At 46.4% G+C, this 24,766-nt stretch overlaps 1 protein-coding gene and 1 long non-coding RNA gene across 5 annotated transcripts in view; both read right to left on the bottom strand.

Moving 5' to 3' along the window:
- Nucleotides 1-10,618, bottom strand: part of LOC126522950 (sodium-coupled monocarboxylate transporter 2-like) — a 28,425-nt gene extending 17,807 nt beyond the window's left edge. Inside the window, exons 1-3 of one of the 4 annotated variants that reach the window (XM_055066379.2) lie at nt 10,345-10,618; nt 9,075-9,215; nt 1,399-1,487 (exon numbers count right to left, since the gene is read on the bottom strand). Coding sequence is in view for 1 of the 4 variants with exons in the window: in XM_055066377.2 (XP_054922352.1) it covers nt 1,399-1,487; nt 4,625-4,738 (203 nt within the window). In the remaining 3 variants the exon portion in view is untranslated. Of the gene's footprint in view, nt 1-1,398; nt 1,488-4,624; nt 5,488-9,074; nt 9,654-10,344 lie in introns of those variants that run through there. The other 3 variants (XM_055066378.2, XM_055066380.2, XM_055066377.2) reach the window with 3 other exon arrangements.
- A 541-nt stretch (nt 10,619-11,159) lies between these two features.
- Nucleotides 11,160-23,473, bottom strand: LOC129382365 (uncharacterized). Its single transcript, XR_008610439.1, has 3 exons — nt 23,405-23,473; nt 20,062-20,113; nt 11,160-11,228 (listed from the first exon to the last, which is right to left on the bottom strand). It is a non-coding gene; the product is annotated as an uncharacterized lncRNA (long non-coding RNA).
- Between the last annotated feature and the right edge of the window lie 1,293 nt (nt 23,474-24,766).

Genomic DNA, 24,766 nt, shown 5'->3' with positions numbered 1-24,766 from the left:
GTCCCAGCGAAAGCGGATGTCCAGCGAACCTGTTGAAAACGAGCCCTACAACTGCTGAGGGCGGTATGCAATTCTTTATTGCTGTGGAGTATTCGTAGCAACGGTGATTTAGAGTAATAATAGTAATGCCAGTAATAATTATGACAGCATGCCGCCGCTGATCGTATTGTCGTTTCTTTTTCACTTTGCCGCTCTTCGTATTCACGTTGTTGCTCGGGAGTCCTAACTATGCGTTGCCTACCCATAGTGGTGCTGCAACAATAAAATTAGTTGCTAGGCTGAATCTTTCACATACGAATGGCTGGTGACGTCACTCCTCACGTCGCAAGCTGCCGTCACCGCGGCAGCTTGAGCAACAGTAATCTTTACCGGCAAACGTATGCCGGGAGGGCTAAGTGCTTCACATTTATATCAGGAACGCCTTATCATCAATTAGGTGGTTAGGATGCTTGTTTTGTGCTCGTTCTTTATTGAAACGAATGATGTTATGTATGTTGTGCATGTGATTGCCAAGAATTTATGCACTTTTCGCATCACTTTGCCTAGCACTTGAAGCCTGCTTCAACTCCGCCATGGGTTGGTCCAATATTGCGCTACCTCAGGGATAGGCCCATATTTATGCCCCCGGACACGGACGCGAAAAATGACGACCAACAGGAAGGTAACAGCTTCCGTGTAAAAGCACTTTTCATGGCAAAATAATTTTAACGCTAGTGTCACGGGCCCCGTGTCACAGAAAATCCGTGAACTAACATTTCAGTATATATTTAGGCCTATGTATATGTCACGCCTTACTATAGCATGCGGTATATGCGGGTTATATTGCCACACCATTCTACCACTAAAGTTGCTCATACCATTTCTTACATACTTAACAAAGTTATTCCTCGGAATTTTTACAATAACAGCCCACCAAAAGATGTCATGAAACAAGACAACGACAGCGCTTGCCTTTTATGTCAAATCTTTTCATACTTAAATATTGAAAGCAGAAAACAATAACAGAAACCTGAAAATGATGTACTTTCCACTACCTTTTGCACTAAATTAAGCTTTGCACAAACTCCGGAATCGGCCCACGCAAGAGGCCGCTTTTCTACCAGAAAGCTCGTCTTCGAGCTTAGCGTTCACCGCCAGTGTTTCACAGTAAACACCACGGCTACATAAGTCGCAGTTGCCGGGAAGCGGAAGAAGCAGTCAGAGACTTTTGAGTGCCATCGCGTTCCACTGTTAAAGGCGAAGCTTAAGCGTCCTCCAAGATTTTATGCTGTATGACCGCAAAATGCAGCGCCGAAGCCACACAGTTTTGTAGCATTTGATAATAATTCATGAAAAAAATGGGAATAATCGGGAATAAAAATTGGGAATAACGAAAATTAGGAAATACACCCGTCATACCTTGTGGCAGCACAGACGACTCCAGCAAGAAATAGGCCTAGAAAACCGGGTATGTGCACCAAGTATGTGTTAATATAGTAGGGCAGAATCTGCAACAGAGGAAATATTTATAAAATATACGTAGCTCTCGAGTTAAGTCACATGTTTGATTAGAATGCCTCAAAGGTGCTTTGTGGCGGGAAAATATATTGCGTGGACTACACAACAATCTCCAAAGCACATGCAGTACATTAAAAATATTGTTTGTTCCATTCTACCCATTATATCAAGAAAACGTCAGCGGGTTCACCATATCTTATATGCCGTCATAGCTCTTACGGCTGCACACCTGAGCTTAACAACTTAATATAAGCAAAAAAAGGAGATTGAAGTGAAAATTAGGCTATAGGAATATGAAAGGAAGCAAACAACTGCATCGTCATTCCTTCTAGTAAAATCAAATAAAACAAAAACAGATATTAGTTCAATCCGAGGAAGCATATAGTAAGTTAGGGGTGATTTTTGATAAAGAAAACTTCGATTACCGGTGCACATCACTTAACGTTTTGTGCGGTCTCTGCTTTCTTCGCGATCTATGTTTCTGTAACTTAACGAGGTTCATTCGTTGCAGTATCCGAGGGAACAATTCGAGCAACTCTGAGCAGTAACGTTAAAACAATGACTTAGTGGAAACTACGTCTTCGGCCTAACAAAGCATAACGAAAGCCATTTTGACCTTCGTTATTGCCTCGAGCAGCAAAGCGCTTACGCCTTCACCTAGATGTGCATGAACTGGAACAAAACGTGATATTGGATGTTTTAGACACAAGTTGGAGATACGCCGATCGACTAGGAACATTGGCAAAAGGCCATATGGCAACTTTAGTGAAATTTTAAGAAAGTATTCAACATATCCCGAATAACTCACATGAAGGTTTGGGAAACGATTGTCTCATAATTAAAGCGCGTAATTAAGTATCGTAATTGTAAACGCGGACTTGAGCGGAAAATGCGGGAAGCCAGTATCTTTTGTTGGAAGATTGACGTGTTTTAACATGTTGCTCTTAGGTCCAGCGCACCTGGTTCAGCGGAAGTTTTCCAAGATACCAAAGCTTCAGTGAAGCCTTTCTGACGGGCAGCATGGGAGGCTTGGTGTTCTACTTGCTCGTTTAAAATGACAAGGAAGTCCTCACTAGTGTAGGCACCCCTAAAAGTCTTCAATGAATGGCCGCATGAAGGAATCCTTGTATACAAAAAGGGATGTCTGCGAGAAAACAGATGTTGAGTAATCGTTGAGCGTTGTTGAGAACACTAGTTCTTTTTCAGTAGTGTCAGTTAGGAGAAAGGTAAAAAGAGGACAGTGCTCGCGTAAGAATCTTCCTCGATAGATTCAGCAAATCTATATTAAGGAAATGTAGCTGCAAAATAGCTAATTATCGCCTGCATAAATGTTTGCAAGAGCGAACCTAGCAATAAGTCAAAAATGGCTCTATTGTTGAATTTTGCCGGATGTATCACCTCACAGACACTCGCATCCACTTTAAAATACGAGAGAGGCTGCAAAACATTCGTCATGCATAATGACAACCTTTAGAATGAAGCCTTGTGCGAACATGGTGCTGGTGAGCTAGAAATGTTGATAGTGTCTGTCTGCAATATTTGTTTGTTCAATAAACTGTTCTTCACGGTGAGTACGGCAGATCACTTGATGAAGAAGTGTGGCTTGTAGTCAGCGTTGCCATAATTTCTTTAAGGGTGTCGATAAAGTGAGATGAAAAAGTTGCTAAATGTCTGCAAAATTTTGCTGCAACATAGGTAAAATGGTGACTAGAGCTTGTGAGTAAATTTTGGGTTACGTAGGCATATTGGAACATCATATATAAGCTAGTATGGCGAACATCATTTACTCATACGTATGGCGTTTGCCTAGGATTTGTGTGAGTGCGGGAGAAGCAGTGAATTCACCAACAGTTTATAGGGGTCTTTACTTTCATATTCAATTTACATAACAACGGATGATGAGAGCACAAATTTGTTGTTTGCCCTCAGATTGGGAGGTTCCAAGTGCAGCACGATTCGAAAGAACACAAGCTATCTGATTTTACTAGCATAAAGAGGCACTTGGGGCTCCACATTATTCCTGAAAATGTTCTGGTCAAAATGTTCGGCTCTCCTGAATATAGCAATGTGCTGCAAGATTCACAAGGCAGCTTATTAAGAGGGTGATGGCATTTAAGTGACCTTTATACAGGTCAATTACTGTGCTTCCATGCCGCTCTCTGAACTACTGATTTGTCCAAAATCCATGCGATGAGAAAGTAGTTTGTTTAGGCTCTCATGTATCAGCCCAGCCACTCCTATGTACACGCCTTTATAAGGTTGATATATCATCCACGCACTTCGTGCAAGATCTCACAATAAAATTTGTAAATGTCCACCAATCGAACGTATTTAGTGAGAATGCATAATCCCGAGCCCTAAGGCCCTTTCAGCTTGGTTTCGTGAAAAAAAGAACGCATTTTGTGAGCACACTGATTGCTTTTACGGCAAGCATTGTTTCATCGTGTTTGCAAAGACTACACGTCATACATCCCGTTTTGGCCGTTCACATGTCGTTTTTAAATAATAAAGTATGTTCTACAAGGCTGTTCTTGAATCAAATTCCCTAAATTTGATGACGCTAAAATGTTGCCGATTGCTGCGTCACGTCACTAAAAAAAGCTACCGGTCACTGCATAGAAAAGTTGTTTGCTAAACAGACAAGAGAGTCGCTAAATCTAGCGAAGGAATTGCTAAAAATAGGAACACTGCTTGTAGCAAAATATGTTTCATTATTCGCTCTGTGTACTGTCTGTCTGTTTCTGCCTGTTGTCAGATGACGGAGATTGCATAAGAAACAGGCTGTAAAACAGAAAAGGGCCAGACTTTAGCTGGAGCGAAATTGAAAGTTTAGGAACATGGCCCTTATTTTAAAATGATCCCAAAAATAGCCAAATAATTAAAAGATCAGCTATAAAAATTATAAACGATAAACTTTCGCACACCATCACGCGAAGCGTTTGCGAAAGAAGAATGAAAGCAAGTCTCCAGTCGCCCCTGTAGAAATACACGAGATCATCGCCCGCAACACCACGTAAGAATACCATCTCAGCGGGTGACACACGTTCTCGACTTTCATAACGATGAGAAAGCTGACAACCTGGAGTACAAATGGGTCGAAAAGGGCGATTAGAAACTCTGTACCCACTTGGTCAATGCTTTTGATGACGCCGAGCAGCCCAGGGTCGCAGCCACGAAACCATACGGTCAGAGAAACGCCCATTGTCAAACACAGGGAGTACATGAGCACCAAGAGAAGCATACCTGTGCGTGCAGTTCTGCGCAGAAAGTCAAGATAGTTTGACCGAAAACGTATGTGCCCCCCATTGAAAGAAAATATTTACTTCCGAGATGCGGGCGATTCGGAAATGAGTCTATAGTGAGCGAGTGAAATCGCATTCAAGTTTAGTTCTCCAGCAAGCACATTTCTTTGTATTTTACGATGAAGCTGTTTGAGATGCTAGAGGCGCTCGACTACTTTGTACGCATGCTTGTTCTCCTGGTGTCCTAGAGAAATAAACTGATTATTAGGAATGAAAGAGCCGAAGATAGGGCACGCGATCCGCCCCGCGTTCAAAAGAACGCGAAGAGATTACAAAAGTACACAAAGTATTCCCAATGACGTTAGCGCTCTTGCGTGTGCAAATCCTCGAAGGTCCGGTATTTCATAACCTCTTCAATATTGCGCCGAGATTAAATTTGGGGGTAAAGGAAAGCACGTTAAGGTTGATGTGCGGAGAAAGGTTGGGTGTTTGAGTTAAGTGACAGCTATATAAGACTTGCTAAAATTTGTTTTCTGCCTAATTAGAGGCATGCCTGGAACGCATAAAACGTTAAAATTTTTTGGGAGAACCAAATCTGGCTGCGACAATATTTTTGACGACAGAGGTGTTAGGCATGACAGGCACTGAAAGCGTAAAGTGTGTAAGCTAATTTACCAGCTTGAGAAACAATTATTAAACAGTCCTTCCATTTCATTTTAGTGGTCTTATACAGAACGTGTACTTTATTTTTCCGTATGGTGCTCGGAGAACTAATCGTGACACTGAGGTTCAATTTTCACACAGATGAAGAAGTATTATGGAAGGTGCACGATTAAAGTTTATCCTGTGTAGGTTTATCAGAGCCTTTGCAGAGCATAACTTATACAACCGTTCGAAAGCAGTAGAAACGCGTTTAAGAACTTCGTTGAATGTTTACACAGCGTTTTAAGTGAGCTGAGTAAAAAAAATAATACGTTTAGGGAAAATATGAATAATGTTGTGGGTAATATGCTTGCAAAGCTTGTAAGCTAGCGATTGGCTTTGCAAAAGAAGGACGAAAATAACTTTTCGAAAATACCTCTTAAACCGCTATGCAGCAGTTATACACATATTTTCAGAGTTGAAGAACTTTGTACGGTGTACGGACTTCACGTTTTTGTTAAAGGTAGTGTAATGGAAATGTTTAAAATTTCGACTTAATTATTGCCTTGGCAGATAATCACACGATACTCGCTTTCCACCGATTTTCATGCGCTGCACACAGCACGTAGTACCAGTGACGTAGCCGGAAATTTCGTTCGGGGGAGGGGGGGAGGTTACGTTGCAGCTGGGCCTCATCCTCATAGAATTTGTCGAGGGATCAAATACATGAAAAATAACTGCATTGCCATTGCCAAAGATGCTGCAAATGAATTCTTGAACGTTACGCACTGTCAATACAAGTAAAATAAGTAATTTTCACGAAGGAATATATTCGTATGTCCCAAACATGGTGCCAGAAATAACTGATATCAATGATTCCATGTTTTTTGTCTATTTAGAAAGTAAAGAAAATACCACATGGGAGCTTTAGAACTATATCGGTTCAAACCAGATAAGCAGTGCATGCTGCTGATATCAAAAACGTAAAGGCCATGAAATCAACGAGTTGAGGACAAATATTTCAGTGAGGCTTTGTCATTCAAGAACCTTGTTTACATTTGGTACATATGCAAAGGCCAGCGAAACATCTCAATGACGCTGTCCTTAGTTCCAGTGTATTTCGCAGGAGCAGCTGTCACTGTTCGTGTATTGTAATTGCATCGAAATTATAGTCGCAACAGAGAGCACATATAGAAAGCAGGAGTTATGCAAAATTTACATTAGAAATTCGAATAAACAATGGAATACACAAACGCGAAGATACAGCTTGATAAAGGTCACAAAAGACTCACTGGAAAAAAAGTTCACTGCATGTATACACGAAGCCTCGCAACAGGTTATTTAATGTACGTATAAGTCTCCAGTAAATCTTCGTATCTAAGCAAAAGTCACTCTATACCGAGTGTTCGAAACTATGCTTTATGGTTTTCGTAAAGTTAGGAACTGGGAAGCACGCGAAGAGCACCTGTACAAACAAGTTTTGTGGCCAGGGGAACACAAAGTGAGATGATGATTATCGCTGTCAGTAGCCCAATTAACTAAAATTCAATAATTAACCTTTTGTTGAATGCAGTAAGTGTGTATATTTTTATTGAAAAGTTAGAGACAGTAGTAAGAGTCGTGGCCTGTGCGGCAGGAAATACGAATTCACGCTAATGTCATCAGCACATAAGCACTGAGCTGCCACACTGGCGACTTGCGAAATAGTGGCAACTGCAGTCATTGAAAACACACGCGCGCAGTGAAACGGGAGTTCGGTACACTTCAGCATTGTAAATAAGGTGGCTAGTTGGGGCGACATTTCGTGCAAAGGGGAGCGCTAAAGTGGTACGGAAAGAAGCAGACAACATAAACAGAAAATATAAACATAAAATAGGCTCACGCAAGGTCAGACTTCCTAAAAATTATGCTCTACCACCGAGGAACGAAACGCTACCTGAGGTAACACACAGCGTGTATTATAAAAAGCGTCAAAATTTAGCCTAGCGGCGTCACTCCACAGGTTTACCAGGTATTGGAAGAATCAATTAGCGACAAGATCGACGTTCTACGGTGAGCTCCACCCAATACCTCATGCACCTGCATGGTACAGCAGCCTTTCTTCGGAAGTCTAAATTTCAGTGACCGTCTTTTATCGTCATGTTGAATGCTTTTTCAAGCGAAGCCTTCTTTGTCTCTCCATCCGACTTTCCCACTGCTGCTGCTGCTGTCTGCCACACCGCGTCGGGGGGGGGGGGGGGTAGTTCTGAGCGTGTGCATTCATGACAGAAGTGCGGCAGTAAGGAAAGGCGACGTGAGAAACTCGTTTGGACCTTTGCAGCACGTCTAATGTGAACGATTCTCTCGAGAGCTCTCTGGACATCGCCACGTTAGCTTTTTGACAGCTGTAATTATCCGTGACCTCCAGCAAAAGCATTGCAGAAATTGCAGCGCTCAACTTTCTGCTAGCATGCAAGTCCAGAGGGAAGCTTGATAGAATGATAGAAAAGAGGGGGAGAGAATGTAGAGAATAGTTAGAACAGGCGCAGTCACGAACCCAGTGAATAACAGCCTTGCCACTATTCGCTCGCAGTTCTCACAGAAGAGGAGGAAGGAGAGAGAAAAGCGTGACGTGGGAAGGCAAGGAAGCGCTACTACTACAGACACAACAGCGGCTGCGTGAAAACGGTGTTAATGTAAGTTCAAGGTACGGAACGTTACGTTAGTTGTGCTATTTCTGACGAATAAACATCACTAGATGTGTCCGGGTGTGAAGAAGAAGAGCCGTATTAAGGCGCACCATGGGGTCTAGGTGACACTATGGAAGCGGTCACAGGTCAAATCAACACTTCCTTGCCCGACTCCGTGGCTTGGCGTCTATGGCATTGCTTGAGATCGGGTTTTATCCCGACAGCGGTAGCCGTGTTTCTACAGGAACGAAATAAAAAAAGAACGCTCATGCACTTACATTTAGGTGCATATTAAAGAACGTCATATTGACAAAATTAATCCGGAGGCTGCCACTATGGCGTGCCTCATAATCCGATTGTGGTTTTGGCACGCACAACCTCACAATCCAGTTAAGCTTTAATACTTCTGTCACGATGCGATGTGCCATGTGAGGCAATGAATATGCTAAACCCTCTCAGAGGTTATGAAGTATGGCGCACAACAACACCTCAAGCAAACACATCCCCCTGTGTGTTCTTTGTACTACTCAGGCAAACAACAGTGGTACACGCAAGGTAACATTTAGCTTCAACTCACCACTCTCCTGTTGGGCTAAACGCTGAAGAAATTAAACATTTACGGTCAACATCACTGCTAAGTAACGTCACTTAAAGCAAACAGTACAGAAAGCTTCGCTTACAACTATTCTCACAGTGCGTGGGATCCGCATTTTCCGTAAAGCTTTCACGCTCTTGTTTGCACAGGAAGTTGCGTACACTTTTGTTCGATATAGCGTGACAAGATGAAGCCATTGTTATTGTTGTTGACCAGTGTGTACCCGCACCAATAATTAATTAATTTCTGAATAGGCCAAATTTCTGAGTAGGCTCTAGGTATTGCTGATGTTGCTTTAGTGAAATGCTAAAATTAGAAAAAAAGAATCACGAAAAAAGGTAAAATGTATTATTTGTGCATGGGGAATATTTTCTGGACAAGAGCCGCATTTCTTTCAGAAGGTTAAATGAGCAAAATATTAGCCCTTACCTTTTTGCTTCATTCAGTGTTCGCGATGCTAGCAGCCGTTGAGTCACAACCTGATCGAGGCATAATCTGTAGATTGTTACTGCTGAGCCGCCCACAAAATAGGACCACACGTTTTCGTCATTGGTCAAATCAAAACTGAAGCTGTCAAGACAAAGTTGTAAAAAAAACAAAACAAATGTCAGGAGGGTGTAGCATGCTCAGAATATTAACATTGAAAGCGGCAGGATTATGCCCTTACTTTTTTCATATAATGGCATTACCAAAGTTTTTAAATAAATTAGCTGCAGAAAACAAGGCGTCGAAGAATACAATTTCTATTGCACTTCTCAGTAATTTCAGCAACGCGACGTTTTCCTGCTTCATGTTCGTTCTCATCAATGACAGCAGTGCTTCGGATGCCGACTACACATGCTTCCTGGTGTCATCCATGACAAGTACTGTCATTCAGGTAGACGGGCCATTGTGAAGATGCATTACGCTTTGTTTATACATCTTCAGTAAAATGAAATACTCAAGCAGAATGAATCGTTACAGAGGAGTGGTCATTGTTTGCCACTATGCCGGTTTTGCTGGTGCACAATCAGCCCAGAAACTACTTTGGACGTCGTCATAATGCATTCGCGCAAATAATTTTACAAGCACGTAATAGAATATTTTTTGCATGATACATTGCTCCATCGCGTTTTAGCAATGGTGCATGAAAAATAAGATCATGCGTTTACTTTTGTATAAGATATTACGATGATTGTTTATAATAGTAATAATAATAAAAATAATAATAATAATAATAATAATAATAATAATATACCAAATTTAGTAATATTGTTATATTGTTAATTATTATATTGTCGTATTTGTGAAAAGAAATACGCAAAGTTATATAGGCATCCTTAAATTGAACAACACCATTATTCCAAATAAAATGCTATGCAAAGAAAATAAAAAGCCTACGTTAGAGTGAACACGAATATTACACGGTAGCGAAAATAAAAATAAGCATGCAGCAGTATCACGAAGAGCACAAACACCGAAAGCATGGTTAAGTTGTTTAGTACGACCACTGCATCACATTAGAACTAGGTCACACATCAGTCTTATCAAATATATACACGATGTGTAAGCTTGCAAGTAAACATCATAAACGAAAAGCGTAACAGTAAACTGACATTCCGAAGCAGTCCATGCGATCACATTTCACAATATGGGTGGTAGCGTGTCCACTCATGTGCATTCAATACACGAATGGGAAGGAAACTACACACGAACTCACTCGCCAATGTAGGTCCATAAATTCATGTCACGTAGTGGCTGGATCATGGAACCTTGTGATAATGAACCAACTACGATATTTGCGATAATCGTAGCCTGCGCCACGATTATAAACAAGAACTGCATGCAGTCTGTCCAAACCACACCTCGGAGTCCTCCCTGGGCAGAAAAAAAACAGTGCAGTTGACAATGTTTGGCGCCTTCATCCTCAAAGCTTCTTGTGTAACTCAGTAGGAAGGGTGAGCGGATCTTCTTCAACAACAAATTTGGCGCTTCTCTCGGAAGAAGGCGAGAAGGCGACACTCTGCGAAAAGTCAGATTGTTTATTTGTAAGCACATTTGGAAAGTTGTGGGCGTTGTACTGCCAACGCTATGGTTGCCCATAAAGGGCTCAATAAATTATACGAAATCTGCGATAGGTTGTTTCTTCCTACCGTGTATTAGATTTTTTTTAAAGTTTACTACACTCAATGAGTTAGCGCTCCTTTCTGCAAAATATCATCCACAATGAAATTAATCTGCAGACGCAATGGCCTGATTGTTGTTTATAGGATAACTGTCCGGCCAACAGACGGTTTTGAAAACTGCCTGTCATGAGGGGACGGCAAAATACTCGTCGTAAATTTTATCAGCCATCCAAAAAATCTTGAATTCCGATTGTACGACTTTTTCTGCGCGTTTCCTACTTCAGTAGCACTATAGTTCTGTTTGTCATTGGTGCACGCATAAGGTGGCCAAATGGAGCGACGTATTTGGAGTTGCTGCAAGATATGCCCAGATATTAAAGGCGGGCACTTATTCAGTGACGTTTCCTTACCATTGCTGTGTAGAAGGTTGCAGAAAATCCAATGCCAATAGTGCACCAAAGGAGCGGTACGTGCAAGGCTGCAAGGTGTCAAAAGGGCATTATATGAAAGATGCAATAAACTGCGCTTAAAAATGCGCACCCTTAATTACTGCGCATAAAAAAAATTCCCCAGGAACAATTTACCCGATCAATGTTACTACACTACTACATAATTCGCATTTCCCATTGATAGGAACTAATACATATTGCAAAGAACTCTAAGTTTTCATTGGCACTGCTTTAACTTCTCACTCACTGCGACAAAAGGCCAAAACGACGCCGAAATCACTTCGCGGTTGATGCTAAGTCATACAAGCGAAGTGCGTGGCTTTTCTGGTTTATCATTGGCCACATGCAAAATCAATCTCTTCTCAAGTGAGAGACTTCTCGTTACAGGGGAGTGGCCACTGATTGGATTGGATTGGAGCAAACTTTATTTGTGCCTGCAGCTGGGCGCTCGCGCGCCCCGATAACTGCCCACGTCATCTACGAAGTTGCCGTTACTCGGCGCGGGTCTCCGCACGCTGTTGCCGGCTCACTGGGTCCTTGCCTTTCGAGCGCCTCGAGGACCTGCTAGACGGCCCAGAGCGGTTGGTCTTGGTCGTAGCTCTTCGCGGCTGCCTCGAGCCTCTGCGGGATCGTGCTTGATCTTGCTTCGTCTGGATTTTTGTTGCAGTCCCACAAGATGTGCGTGTAATCTGCCGTCGCCCTCCGGCAGACCCTGCACTTATCGGTCGGGTATGTCTCGGGGTACATGCGATGCATCAGTCTTGGGCTCGGTAGGAATCCGGTCTGGAGTTGTCTCAGTATTACCGCCTCCCCTCGACTCAGCCTCGGAAGCGGGGTTGGGAGAGTCCTGCGAGCCGGGCGGTAGGCCTTTGTGATGTCGTTGTAGTCCGTCATGCGGTCCGTGGCTCCGAACCACGTCGTATGGTCTGTCGCCGGGGCGCGGTTGGTTAGCGCTAGCGCCGCTGCGTGTGCCGTCTCATTGAGGTTCTCATTACGTTCCGACGCCTCGCCCGCGTGCGCCAGCAACCACTTGATTCTTACTTTTCTGTCTTGCAGTTTGGCCGCTCGCTGTACGCGCTTGGCCTCCATGCAGATTTGGCATTTGGCGAAGTTTCGCACCGCCTGTCTCAAGTCACTCAGCACCGTGTGGCAGTCTGCGTCGGCGATGGCCAGGGCGGTGACTACCTCCTGTGCTTGTTCCGCTCCGGCGCTTCTCACGCTCGCTGCCGTTCTCGTGACGCCGGTTGACGCCTTTATGACGGCCACTGCGAAGGCGTTCCGTTGGTATACGGCCGCGTCCACGTACCGCGCGTGCTCGTCGTTGGAGTGCAGGTCGATGAGAGCCTTGGCCCTCGCCGCTCTTGTTCCCTTGTTGAACTCGGGATATGAACTCGGAACTCGGTTCTTGGGTATGGGGTCAATTCAGGTCTGGTGTCGGACCTCTTCGACGACGAGGAGCTTCATCTCCGCCTTGTTCGAGCGTCCTATTCCCAGGTCGTCCAGTATCTTCCTTCCCGCTTTGGTCGTGGACAGCGCTCCAGTTGAGAGGACCGTTGCGATTCGGCTATTTCTTCGAGCGTGTTGTGCATCCCGAGTTGTAATAAGCGTGTCGTGCTCGCGGACTCGTACAGGCCCAGCGCCGTCTTGTGCGCTCTTCTGATGACTACGTTGATTTGATTGCCTTCGTGTTGCAGCCATCTGTGGTAGGCTGCAACGTACGCGACGTGGCTGATGATGAAGGATTGGACGAGCCTAATTATGCCAGCCTTCCGAGAAGTGAATTGTTTGAGGAGTCGAATCGCGTTGGGCGCTTTTGTTGTGAGACGGGCGATGGTTTCGCCGTTTATTCCGTGGTTTTCGATGACCATGCCTAGGATCCTGATTTTGCCCACCTCGGGGATCACGTTGCAGGATTTGGTTACGATTATGATTTTTTTTGTATCCGCGTTCTCTGGTGTTGCAACTGCTTTTGTTGGTAGGTAGGAGTATGAGAAGCCCCGATTAGCTCGGCAAGCATCTCAGTCTGGTGCCTTCCAGCTGGTCTTCTATCGCGTCGACGGCGGCTTGCAGCACGCCCTCGATGTGGGCATCGCTGGTGCCGGTCACCCACAGCGTGATATAGTCCGCGCAGATAGTGTGCCTGATGTATTCGATGTGCGCGAGCTTCTCGGCCACTCCGATCATTACTAGGTTGAACAGCATCGGCGAAATGACCGATCCCTGCGGTGTGCCGTTGCTCCCGAGCTTCCTCTTGCGTCTGTTGGTCACCTGCTCGTAGCTCGGCGGTCCTGTCCGTGAGGAAATCCTTGATGTAGTTGTAAGATCTTTCGCCCATGTTGAGCTTGGAGACTTGGTACAGAACCGTCGAGTGTTTCACCTTATCAAAGGCGCTCTGCAGGTCGAGCCCCAGGATTGCCTTGTTGTCGCGGGCGCTGCCGCCATCGTCGATGGTTTGGTGTTTGAGCTGCAGCATCTCGTCCTGTCGATTTAGGTGCTGTCTGAAGCCGATCACTGTGGCCGGGTACAGCCCTTCTCGTTCTAAGTAGTCTTGCCACCTGTTGAGCAGGACGTGCTCCTGCAACTTGCACACGCAAGACGTGAGCTAGATTGGCCGGAGGTTGCCCGTGTCCGGCGGCTTCTCCAGCTTGGAGATAAGGATGATCTTGGCTGTCTTTCACTGCTTTGGCAGCGCGCCCGCTCTCCAGCACTTGTTGAGGTATCTTGCGAAGTTCTCAATCAAGCCGTCGTCGAGGTTCTTGAGCGCCTTGTTCGTGACGCGGTCCGGGCCGGCTGCCGACCGGCTGTTGAGGTCGTGCAGGGCCGCGCGAGCCACCACGGCGTCGATGTCCCGATCGAGCTTCGCGTTGGGTGGGCCGCCGTACGGCGCATCGTGTTCGGTGGGTGTAAGCGGCAGGTATTTGTCGTTAATGCGCCTGGTGAATTCGTCGGCGCCGTATACCCAGACACACGATGTATGAGCTTGACGACTTTATCCCTTTAGTGCGACTTGATCTTGGTTTCGTCGAGCAGGTGCCGCAGCAGGTTCCCCGTCTTCCCGCTGTGCATCTATCTGCCCGTATGCCGCGTTGCAGATCTCGTTCCACTGTTGCGTGCTGAGAGCGCGCGGCAGTGCTCCTCGATCGCTCGGTTGAACTCCGCCCCATACTTTTGAGTCTGCGGTTGAGCCGTTGTTTCTTCCAGCGATCAAGTATCGTCTGTTTGGCTTCAATAAGGTGCGCTAGCCGGCTGTCTACTTTGTCGATCTCCACGTCCATTTCAATTTCTTTGGTCGCGTCGCGTACGCTCTTGGTGCTATCGGTGATCCACGAGTCGATGTCTTCGATCTCGTCGTCACCGTCTGTCTTCTGGCTTGTGGCGTCTCGGAAGGCATCCCAGTCTATCCATCTGTGTTTGATGCTGGTGTCGTTGAGTCCCGGTATGCCGATTTCCACGATGATGTGGTCGCTGCCGAGGTCGGTCCACGTGTTTCTCAAGGTGATAGTGCCCCGGACGTCGTTCTTGACGAACGTGAGGTCCGGAATGGCGTCCTGGGACACGGAGTTACCAATTCTCATCGGATGCGTCGGGTCCGTGATGAGGGTGAAGTCGAGTTCTGTGGCTTCTTGGTAAAGGTCGCGGCCCTTTGCTGTGTACTTGTTGTAGCCCCAGGCAGGGCTTCATCGCGTTGAAGTCACCGGATTCGATCAGCGTGCTGCGGCCCACTGCGGTGCTGGCTCTGTGCAGTAATGTCTTGAATCTCCGTTTTCTCTGCGATGGGTTGCTGTACACTTTGAGCAGAAATACGCTTCCTTTTCTCTTTTTGCCCGGGATGATTTAGGTGAGTGCGTGGTCGATCTTGATATTGATTAGCAGCTCGTGTTCGACGAACGTGAGTCCTCTCCTGACCAGGGTGCACAGGCCTCTCCCAACGGGCGGGCCCTTGTGCACTCTGTAGCCGGGGAGGGACGGTGGGTCGGTTAGTGTTTCATGCACTAGTATAACGTCCGGCTTGTGCGCGGCATGTGCGATGTGCTCTTGGATGACTGCCGTCTTCCTTCCGAGGCCGCGACAATTCCACTGCCACGCTGTTACACCTGCTGCTGCTGGTTCTGTGGTGGCGCCCATGATTGTGTAGGCGTTTACGGGGTTCCCTGGTTGGGTGGATGTTGCGCGAAGAGGGGCGCAAACCTCGCGTGGCACACCATCGGCTGTAGGGCCCTTTCGATGTAGACGAATCTGTTCGTGTTCTCGGCTTGGTATGTCTCCATTGTTTGTTTCATTGCTGTCACTGCTGCGATGTTCGCCGCGATTATCTGTTCGAGTTCGGTGAATCTCGCTTCGAATTTGGCTTCGTGGTTGTCGATGTGATCGTTTTCTGTTTGGTTGCGCGTGGCCTGGACAGCTCGCTTCTTCGGTGCCAGTTCCTCTATGGCTGTCTCCTGGATGTTCGTGGTTGTTTCCTCGGTCATGCTTGTGCTTGGCGTGGGTCTCTGTAGAGGCTCGTTATAGCATAGCAGCAACTGATGGATCTCGGCGATCTCTCTCGTCAGATATGGTCGTTCACCACGCCGCGTTATCTTGTCTTAGTGTCTCATATGCTTCTCGCACCTTGTTCATATCGTTTTTCTTCGTGGCTTCGGTGATTTTCTGCGCGTTCCTTATACTGTTCCCTTTCGCTGCGTCGACCCAGCTCACTCGCTCACGTGATGGTGACCTTTTTCTTCTGAGGCTTCTCTTGCAGCAACTGCTGTCTCTGGATTTAGGCGCGTGGTTCTCCGATGGGGTCCTTCACTTTCGCGCAGCTGGCGACTTGTCGAGGGGTGGGAAATCGCTCTCCAACAGGAGCTGGCGTTTGGCCTGTGGGCGCTCCCATTGTCGCCTGCGCGCTACGTAGGGGATATTGTATTTCGCCTTGAACGTTCAGTCTCCGGTCGGGTGTTCGTTCCCACACAACTTACATTTTAGGGTACAGCGATGGTCTTCTGTAGGGTTCGCGAGTCCGCAAGGCCAGGCACGTCTTGATTGGGGGGGTCAGGCACACGTCCTTGCGGTGTCCCACTCGGCCGCACTGCTTGCAAACGTCGATCTGTTTCCTGTAGAGGCCGCATGGCATCAGGGTGACTCCGCATCAGACGAAGTTCGCTACCTTGGGTCCCTGGAACACCACGACCGCGTTGGTCGTGCGGCCAATCCTGTTTGCGCCCACGGCTAGCGGGTTCCTCTCGTTGACGATGTTCCTAACTAGCTCGTCGGCGCTCGCGTCGATTTGGATGCCTCTGATGACAGCCTTTACGGTGTGGTGAGGTGCCGTGCGATATGCGTTGACCTGCCACGGTCATTGCCTATTGCGGTCATTGCCACGGTCATTGCCTATTCAAGGCAAGACCTCGTAGGTCTTGCCTTGAATAGAGATTTCCTGGATTTTAGCATACCTTGCCGCATTGTCTTCGTTTGGTGTACGGACGACCATAAAGTTCTGTTGCGTGTTAGGGCAGATGGTGTCCGCGGCGCTTTCCTCGCTCGTGATATTGGCCGCGGCGAATATGGTTGCAGCGACGATGGTGGTGCCGGTCTTGACGATGTCCAGCCCCCCTCTGGGTCTGACGACTATCTTGCTTTCTTCCAGTGGCATGGCTGGCATGCGTGCTGACTTGATGACTGAGGCTCGGATGTTCTTGTTGAATTTCGATTTCGGGCTTGTTTGACTCCCGCCGGGTCTGTCGGGCTTGCCGCTGGCGTGGGTCCGCTGGCGCAGCCTCGACATGCGTTCCCCCGCGAGCGTCCATCCGGCATCGTTGTGGTATTCCTCGGGTGACATCTCTTTTCCTTGAACTTGAACGCACATTTGGTTGTCCACGATCACTGTTGTCCGAGCGGACGTCTCCATCTCGGAGCTGACGAGCAGCCACCGCTGAGGAGTACGGCAAGCAGCGGCCGGTGCGACGGCGTTGGGTCTAGCGTCCGCGGAACACGCCTACGCCTAGCAATCCTTCGCACGGCGGTGGTAGAAGAAGTCACGAAATTAGGCAAAGAAAAACGCACCTCTGGGGTCAGCTGGTATTGGTCGATGCCGCTCGCCTTCACAGACACATTGGTGCAAGGAAAACTTTGGTTCGAGGTAATTAGCACTGCGTAATTGGTTAGCAATGAGGGAGCCGATCTGTAGCTGGAGACGAGCGCTAGTACGAACGCATGGGCATCGCATACTCTATGCTTCGGCACAGCGGAAAACGTGCGCAATGAATATCAAGTTCAAATTCTTAAGTTAACCTAATTACATACTTCAGAAGAGTGATTCAGGAGGCGAACTACCCACAAGTCCTTCTTTAGTTAATAGGATCAGGTTGCACTTCACCTCAATATCAGTTTGCCACTTGGCAGCAGCCATACCTACTAATACCTACTAATGAGTTCGTCAAGGCGAAAATTCAGCGATTACCTTTCTAGACATTTCTCTGCTTTATCAATGCCATCTAAAGGGCTATCAATCAAATGACAGTTCACACAGAAACGTGGTTTGCAAAGAGAAGTGGTGGAAAATCCTGGTACAAAAGCTATTAGTGAAAACTGCTAAAAAATGCCGAACTGTTCTTACGCCTAACAATTCTTGCAAAGTCGGCGTCAGGTTTAGTTATTGATCTGGCTCGTAGGCACGGACATGCTCAGTCAGATGCGAGGCATGACCCCGACATTTGCCGCTTAATTGGTACTCCCAATACCTATTTGGACGAACGGCATTTGACTTCTGACAGAACTTCGAAGAGTACATACTTTTCCTCAGTTTGCATTAGTGAGTACAGCCCGTTTGGCCGAAAAGCACGTGATTTGAAAAAAAAAAAAAAAGCTTCACTCTCTGCGATGTCAGCCCCCAGAAATTGCCTTGACGCCTGGTACAGCAGTTGCAAGCCACAACACACGAGCTATTGTAGCAAGCATCGGTTTTTAGGCTAATAAGGGTTGAAGAAATCGGGAAACGTAGCGCACACCAAGCATCTCAAGAAATTTAAGGTGATCATTGTGAGCATATAATGCAGGGCTAGGTGCCACTGTATGTCTGCTGCGGCTCCGCTCAACCTCCCTTTTAGGGCAAGCATAACGCTCGATTTGTTCGAGGAGGCTTTGTGCTGCGTTAGCCTGTAGAGCCTTACTTCAAGTATCGCGTTCACGCCATTAGAATAAGGTTAACATTTGTTGGTTGAGGCAGAAACTGAAACATTGAAATTAATATACGCACGCATATATTTTCACTGTGAAGCCTGTTTCAAACCTTCTCCACTCGCGGGAAAGAAATTATTCACGATTCGCGAAATATAAATACCCGAAGCAATTCTGGGACTATGAGAGATATGAGAGACACCATAGCGAAGGGCCCCGGATCAATTCCGACACCCTGTGACATTTTAACGTGCACTTAAATCTCACAAATGAGAGTTTTTTTTTTGCATTTCGCTTTCATCAAATTGTGGCTATCGCGGCGGCAGAAAAATGAACCGGCAACCCTGTGCTTAACAGAAGAATGCCGTAGGCTTTCAGCTACCGCGGCAGGAACTCGTGGAAGGGAAAGAAAATACAGAAAAAGGTAAAGCCCAGCTGCTCGCAGGCGCGCAGTATGGTCTTCGCAGGTGCACAGCATCCTGTTGCCATAAAGTGACTTTAGTGGTGCTTTTCGCTAGCAGGTCTGTCGTTCATATTTATCTGGCTCATGTTTGCAAGGTTTTATAGTGACTTCATAGGATATTGGTGAAAACATAAGCGTTGCTTTTAGGAAGAGTTCCTAACGTTTGAAGTAGTGATGTCTATAACTGTTTGTGCGGGCAATGTTGTGCTTTTTACACATTGTTTCTGGTACGCTGCCGGCACTGCACGGGAATTTCTCCAGTGTTGATCCGTCGCTACTATTAACGAATCAATCAATTATTTGAGGATGCGCCAATGATACTTGGTGGCTACAGTCAAAAAGTAATCTTTTAGGCTTGACAGGGTCAAGGACGACACCACGCGCATTGGCAAACAGGGCGCGTGATAATACATGAGCAAAACAAGTAGCTTCTCCTAAGAAGAGTGGGGCTATCGGGCGAATAAGCTATCGGAAGCGACCTCCTTCGTATACGTGGACCATTCTAGAGGAGTTTGACTCTGAGAGCTTGGCTCACACTCTGTTTTGAGTATAAGCCACTTTCTCGTGGGACAATGACAAGTAACTTTATACGCTAAAGCATGAGTTGACATCCATGCACAGTTGCTAGGAATATAGACAATCGACATCATTTTCCAGAAAACTCGACGTAGTATTTGTCACCAGCTAGTAGCGATGACCTCAACACAGAGCATCCGATAGTTGCTGACAGAAGGAAAAAATAAAAATAAATAAAATAAAAGAGAGATTCGTCGGTCCCGTTCTCGCAGCTGCAGCGAAAGGTCATCAGATTTAGACGCTTACAGATAGGTAGGGCACATTCTCTTTCTCGCCACTTTAATATTCGTCCGTTATTAATTAGAGCGCGACAAAACGATAAATTGCAAGAACGAAGTGAACATACAGATGTTTGAATCTCAACTGCTTCTATTTCAACAAACAAACAAGAGGCAAAATATGATACGGATTACCGTGCTGTGCTTTGTCTGTATTGTCTCTTCACCTACTTAATGCATTGCGATAACACAAGTTACTGGAGACGTTGTGTTTGCTACCATGTCTTTACATACCCTTTACCTCTGTAATACGAAAGTCATGAGTGTAATAAACATGGCAAAAAAAATGAAATAAAGTTGTAGCATGGAGCGCCATGCGTGTGACTTCGTAATAGTTCGCAACAAAAAGAATTAGGTAGGAAGAAGCAACTGCAAAATATCCAACTGTACCTGTCACAAGAGTCAGTGATGCAGCAAAAATAGAGATGGCCCCTATGCTTTGCTGGAAAAGATAAGGAATGGGCACATGGGACTTAATCTAGCTCAAACAACACTGTACAATCCGTCTGTTTTCGTCACATCTAGAACAATCTGTTATTAAAAGTTAAAGTTGCAGCTGCAGCAAGCAAATCCGCATTAATTATGTGATAAGTAAGGATGACGTTGTAATTAACAGCTTTTGGGAAGCGAACAATGCCAACGGCGTCTTGCATGATCGCCACATTTGCAAATTTTTACTTTGAACCCCAGTCTATTCCCTTCTACAGAGTCAGTGCAAGTTAAGTTTACGTCAACTGTTTTACAATGAAGCTGTACACCTCTACCCTCCAAGGAAATTTTCGTGTCGTAAGCAGGAAACTCCCCATACGTGGACCGATCCCGAAGATAGTGCAATACCGGGCAGACCCGCGGCGTAGGGGAACCAGGCGTTAAGCGCTCCCCATACGTGGACCGATCCAGAAGGTCGTGCAATGCCGGGCCGACCCGCGGCGGAGGTGAAGCAGGCGTTAAGCGCTCCCCATACGTGGACCGATCCCGAAGATAGTGCAATGACGGGCAGAGTCATGGCGGAGGTGAAGCAGGCGTTAAGCACTCCTCATACATGGGCCGATCCCGAAGATAGTGCAATGACGGGAATACCCGCGGCGTAGGGGAACCAGGCGTTAAGCGCTCCCCATACGTGGGCCGATCCAGAAGGTAGTGCAATGCCGGGCCGACCCGCGGCGGAGGTGAAGCAGGCGTTAAGCACTCCTCATACGTTGGCCGATCCCGATAAAGCTTCCTATGAAAAATACTAGAGGGCACTCTGGCTTTGCGATCATTCAGATACCATGGCATGGCAATGATGGTTGGTACATGTATTTGTCTGATCTTCGTGTTCGTGGTCGAGGATTGCCTCGTCGCGCTAGAGCACAACTGCTCAAGCTTAGGGTTGGTTGCGTGAACGTGCACGAACGTTTATACAGACAAGGGCGTGTGGCAAGTCCATTGTGTACGTCTTGTGGCTGCTACGAGACACTTCAGCACCTTATATTTGAGTGTCCCGCTTTCAGTGCGCAGCGCATGTCGCTAGTGAGAAACTATTACCTCCTTGGCCGGCGGTGTGCGACACTCGAGGAATATTCATACCCCAGTGGTTGTGCATCTAAACGTGATCAGGCCCATCGCGCCCTACTAACCTTTCTAGAGTTAACTAACTTAGGTTCACGTTTGTGGCGTGAACATTTAACATTCTGTAGTAGCGTGACCTTCAGTGACCGGCCCTACTGTGTGTGTGTGCCGTAACGCTTCTTCTTTCGAAGATGGGAGGTGGCGGGTTCAAACACCTTGTAGTGCATATTGTGAACCGACTACCGGTGAAACGGTGATTGCGTGCAGCTGTACTTGGCGTCTCATCGTGGAGAGCACAATTAGCCGCATAGCGAACTAGCCATGGATTTGGTTGATAATTGTGGAGGCTGTTCGACGCGGCGTCACTTTAATTCCGGCTGCAGAGTCGAAACTCGGCAGAACAACGTGCGTAGTGTACTGTGTTCTACTTTAGTCTTTCGATTTGACCTGTTGCTCGTTCTTTCCTCTTTCCTCTTTCCTCCCCTCCTTCCTATTTTCCATTTCTGTGTTGCTGTCACCTCCCTTCAGAAGAGTAGGCAGGCGTTGTGCCTCTTCCGGTGGTAGTTGCCAGCCTGCTCCTCGCTTTCCCTTTCCTGTTAACTGTGTATATGTGTATATGTGTTCAAAACAAATAATAATAAATTCACACGTTCGTTTGGCTTTGTTTACTACGCTTTGTCTGCCATTATGGGACGAGATTTCCAAGCAGGCTATTATTTTCCGAAATGAAGAAGGGAATAAGACTCTGCAAGCTTACACATTGGCGGCGTATTGCAGTGACTTCACCTGCTCAGGAATGCGTACGTGGTCAAATCGAAACGCGTCAATCGTCTCTACGCACTGGCTTACCCAAAGGAAATTATAGGCATGTGAACACCTGGGTCTGTAGCATGGTAGTTTCAATATCGGGCTTGTGTGCTAGAGGTTCTCTGTTCGAATCTATCCGTGCGACGGTTTTGTCGATGTTTATTTATTTACATTCATTTATAACGCACTACTTTGTTGAAAATGATGAGTTTTCACAGTGATGAAGCCCTTTATAAAGTCAGAAGGTCAAAATTTAGGCAAATTCATGTCACTAGCCATCATTTCCATGCTGGCTGAACCACCATATTTGCAACTCCCCTAGAAAAACTCGCGCCAAAGTTTCCTCTAAGAACTTTAGTTGGAAGCTCTAGGAGCAAGCATTTCGGCACTCACTCCGTTCACAACGAAAAACGCTTGTGTGTTTTGGAAGCAATTATGTACTACTGTTGCTTTTTTAGGCCGAGTTCTACGTAAAAAGGGGATTAGATTCTTAAACACTGACTAACTGTGATATATGGCTATTACTAGGTGGATATCAATCATTTTGCATCTCGTTGCACTCCATTATGGCTTCACCATTCTCAGCCTGTCTCGGCAGCCTCACGTGCACCTTCGGCTGACGACAATCTCCTGGCGCACCGCGAAGCATATTACCCGTTAGGTGTTCTTGGAGCGCCAAAACGCAATACTATTCCAATCTGTTTTTATTTCACTTCCGCCATTAGTCATCCGCTATTGGTCAACATGTTTCCGGCCATGGCCACTTCGTGTCTCTGTCGGGTGACGTCGCAAAACCACGAGAACTGGCGACGTCAAAATGACGCGTAGGCACTAAAGGTGTATTAATATGCCAGACCAAACTGTATTAATCATTTTCGCAATAGCCGCCGAGAAATTCAGAGAGGAATAAAAGATGGCTACCCGCCGATTGATCTGGTGAAGGCTACTCGGAGCTACCAGCAAGAATGAATTTCTTGTGTATAATAGAAATTTTGCGACCTTATTACGTTTCACCCAGATAACGCTTTCAACCAGTATAAGAAATCGCTCTGCTAACTATTCTTCGCCCAGGACCCGCTTTCGAGGCGTTTTTAATTCCCCGTAGTGCGCCGCAACGATTTTTGACAAGTTACCTCTAGATAAACTGAGGGAAGCGGGCCAATCCCAGACGGCGGCGCATGACGGCACGAAAAAATTTTGGGGGCGGGGGGCGGGGAGGAGGGCTGAAGCCCCATAAGCCCCCTCCCCCAACTGGCTATGCCTCTGCTTCTGTGCATACTCGACCTGTATACCTATACTCGTGCATTTAGCGTCGTTACTCTCGGACTCCATACCCAGAGAATAAAATCAGAGTTCCTGCCTATCACTGACTTACCGTGAGAATAATGTAGATGGCACATGCTGTCAAAGAAATGCCGTCGTTGAAACGAAGGCGCAGGTACTGCGAAAGAAGAAGAAAAACAATATTTCAGCTATTGAAGCATCCCTTAAAGGAAAGTCACTTTGAAATAAGTTACAACAAAAAGACAACACCTGTTGTTTCACCTCGATACTTACATGTTGTAACACAAGGCTCAAGGAACGTACGTTGTTTAATTAGTTTATGTTGGGTGAACTTGCCACCGACATAGAAACAGCTAAGTGAGAGTGTTTCTTGCGCCTCTAAAGTACACTGTACACTGTTTTCCTCGAGTTCCACGCCTTTCCTTCTTGTCAGCAAGTCCCGCACTGGTCACGCGCTAGACTAGAGTGCTGCGAAGCCACCTGCCAAGCAAGCACGTGTGTTCCCGGTATCACTGTTGCTATGTTTCGCACGTGCGTGTGTCATGATAAAACTGGCAGGGCGCAGGAACCGGCACGCGTTATTTGGAGAAGCCAGCTTGAGCCGATATGAAAGACAGTTCGCAGCGCTTTTGGGGACTCGATATTCGCTAGTCATACGGGAAATAATTGTTTAACCTCCTTTAATGAAAGTATTAACGCTGTCGTAATGGCGGCCGTCAAGATTGGAGCCCAATTTCAGCGAGAATAGCATCACCAGTGTTTTAGTCCCAAGATCCCGCCACCAACGGCACATACTCGCAACGAATATACTAAGTGACTTTAAAAGAGGTGCTTAAACACTTGACCCCCCCCCCCCCCCCCCTAAAAAGAAGGAGAAAAACTTGCAGCAGCACTTCGTGAACTTCAAGTGTTGCCACACCAAATCATAATTTTTCTAAAGCAGTAACTATTTTGAGACACACCAGACTTTACAACAGTTCTTTACAACAAAGGTCGAAGAAAAGACGATCACTCTGGTGAGAACCTAGGAAGCAAATGAGGATCAAGCACCAGTTCTGCGCGCTAGCTCCTTGTCTGCAAGGTACAGTGTGGGAAAGGCAGGTTGAGCTGGACGAAGCGACAGAGATATAAAGAGAGAGGAACAGAAAGCAGAAGGGCCATGCCCGGCGGTTGTTCAGTTTTCCACTCAAGACAATAATGCTTCAGACTTCTGGTGAACCTGTCAATGACGCTTTACGTTCCCTAGGCTTTAACTCGAGGTGGGCGAGTATTTGAAACTTTGAATACGGATAGGCTAATATTTCCTGCCTGATTCGTACTCGATTTGATAATTTACTATTTGAAGTAGTCATCTCTGTTAGAGTATGTAGGATAACGTCAATAATTGGCGTATAGAGGGAGCAAGACTTATGCAAGCAGAGGTTGTTCCGAATGATTCTGGTGCAGTGTGTCC

This window comes from Dermacentor andersoni, chromosome 6 (genome assembly GCF_023375885.2).
Source record: "Dermacentor andersoni chromosome 6, qqDerAnde1_hic_scaffold, whole genome shotgun sequence".
Lineage (NCBI taxonomy): Eukaryota > Metazoa > Arthropoda > Arachnida > Ixodida > Ixodidae > Dermacentor > Dermacentor andersoni.
The sequence above is the reverse complement of the archived record's forward strand: the minus strand, read 5'-3'. Positions and strand labels throughout refer to the sequence as shown.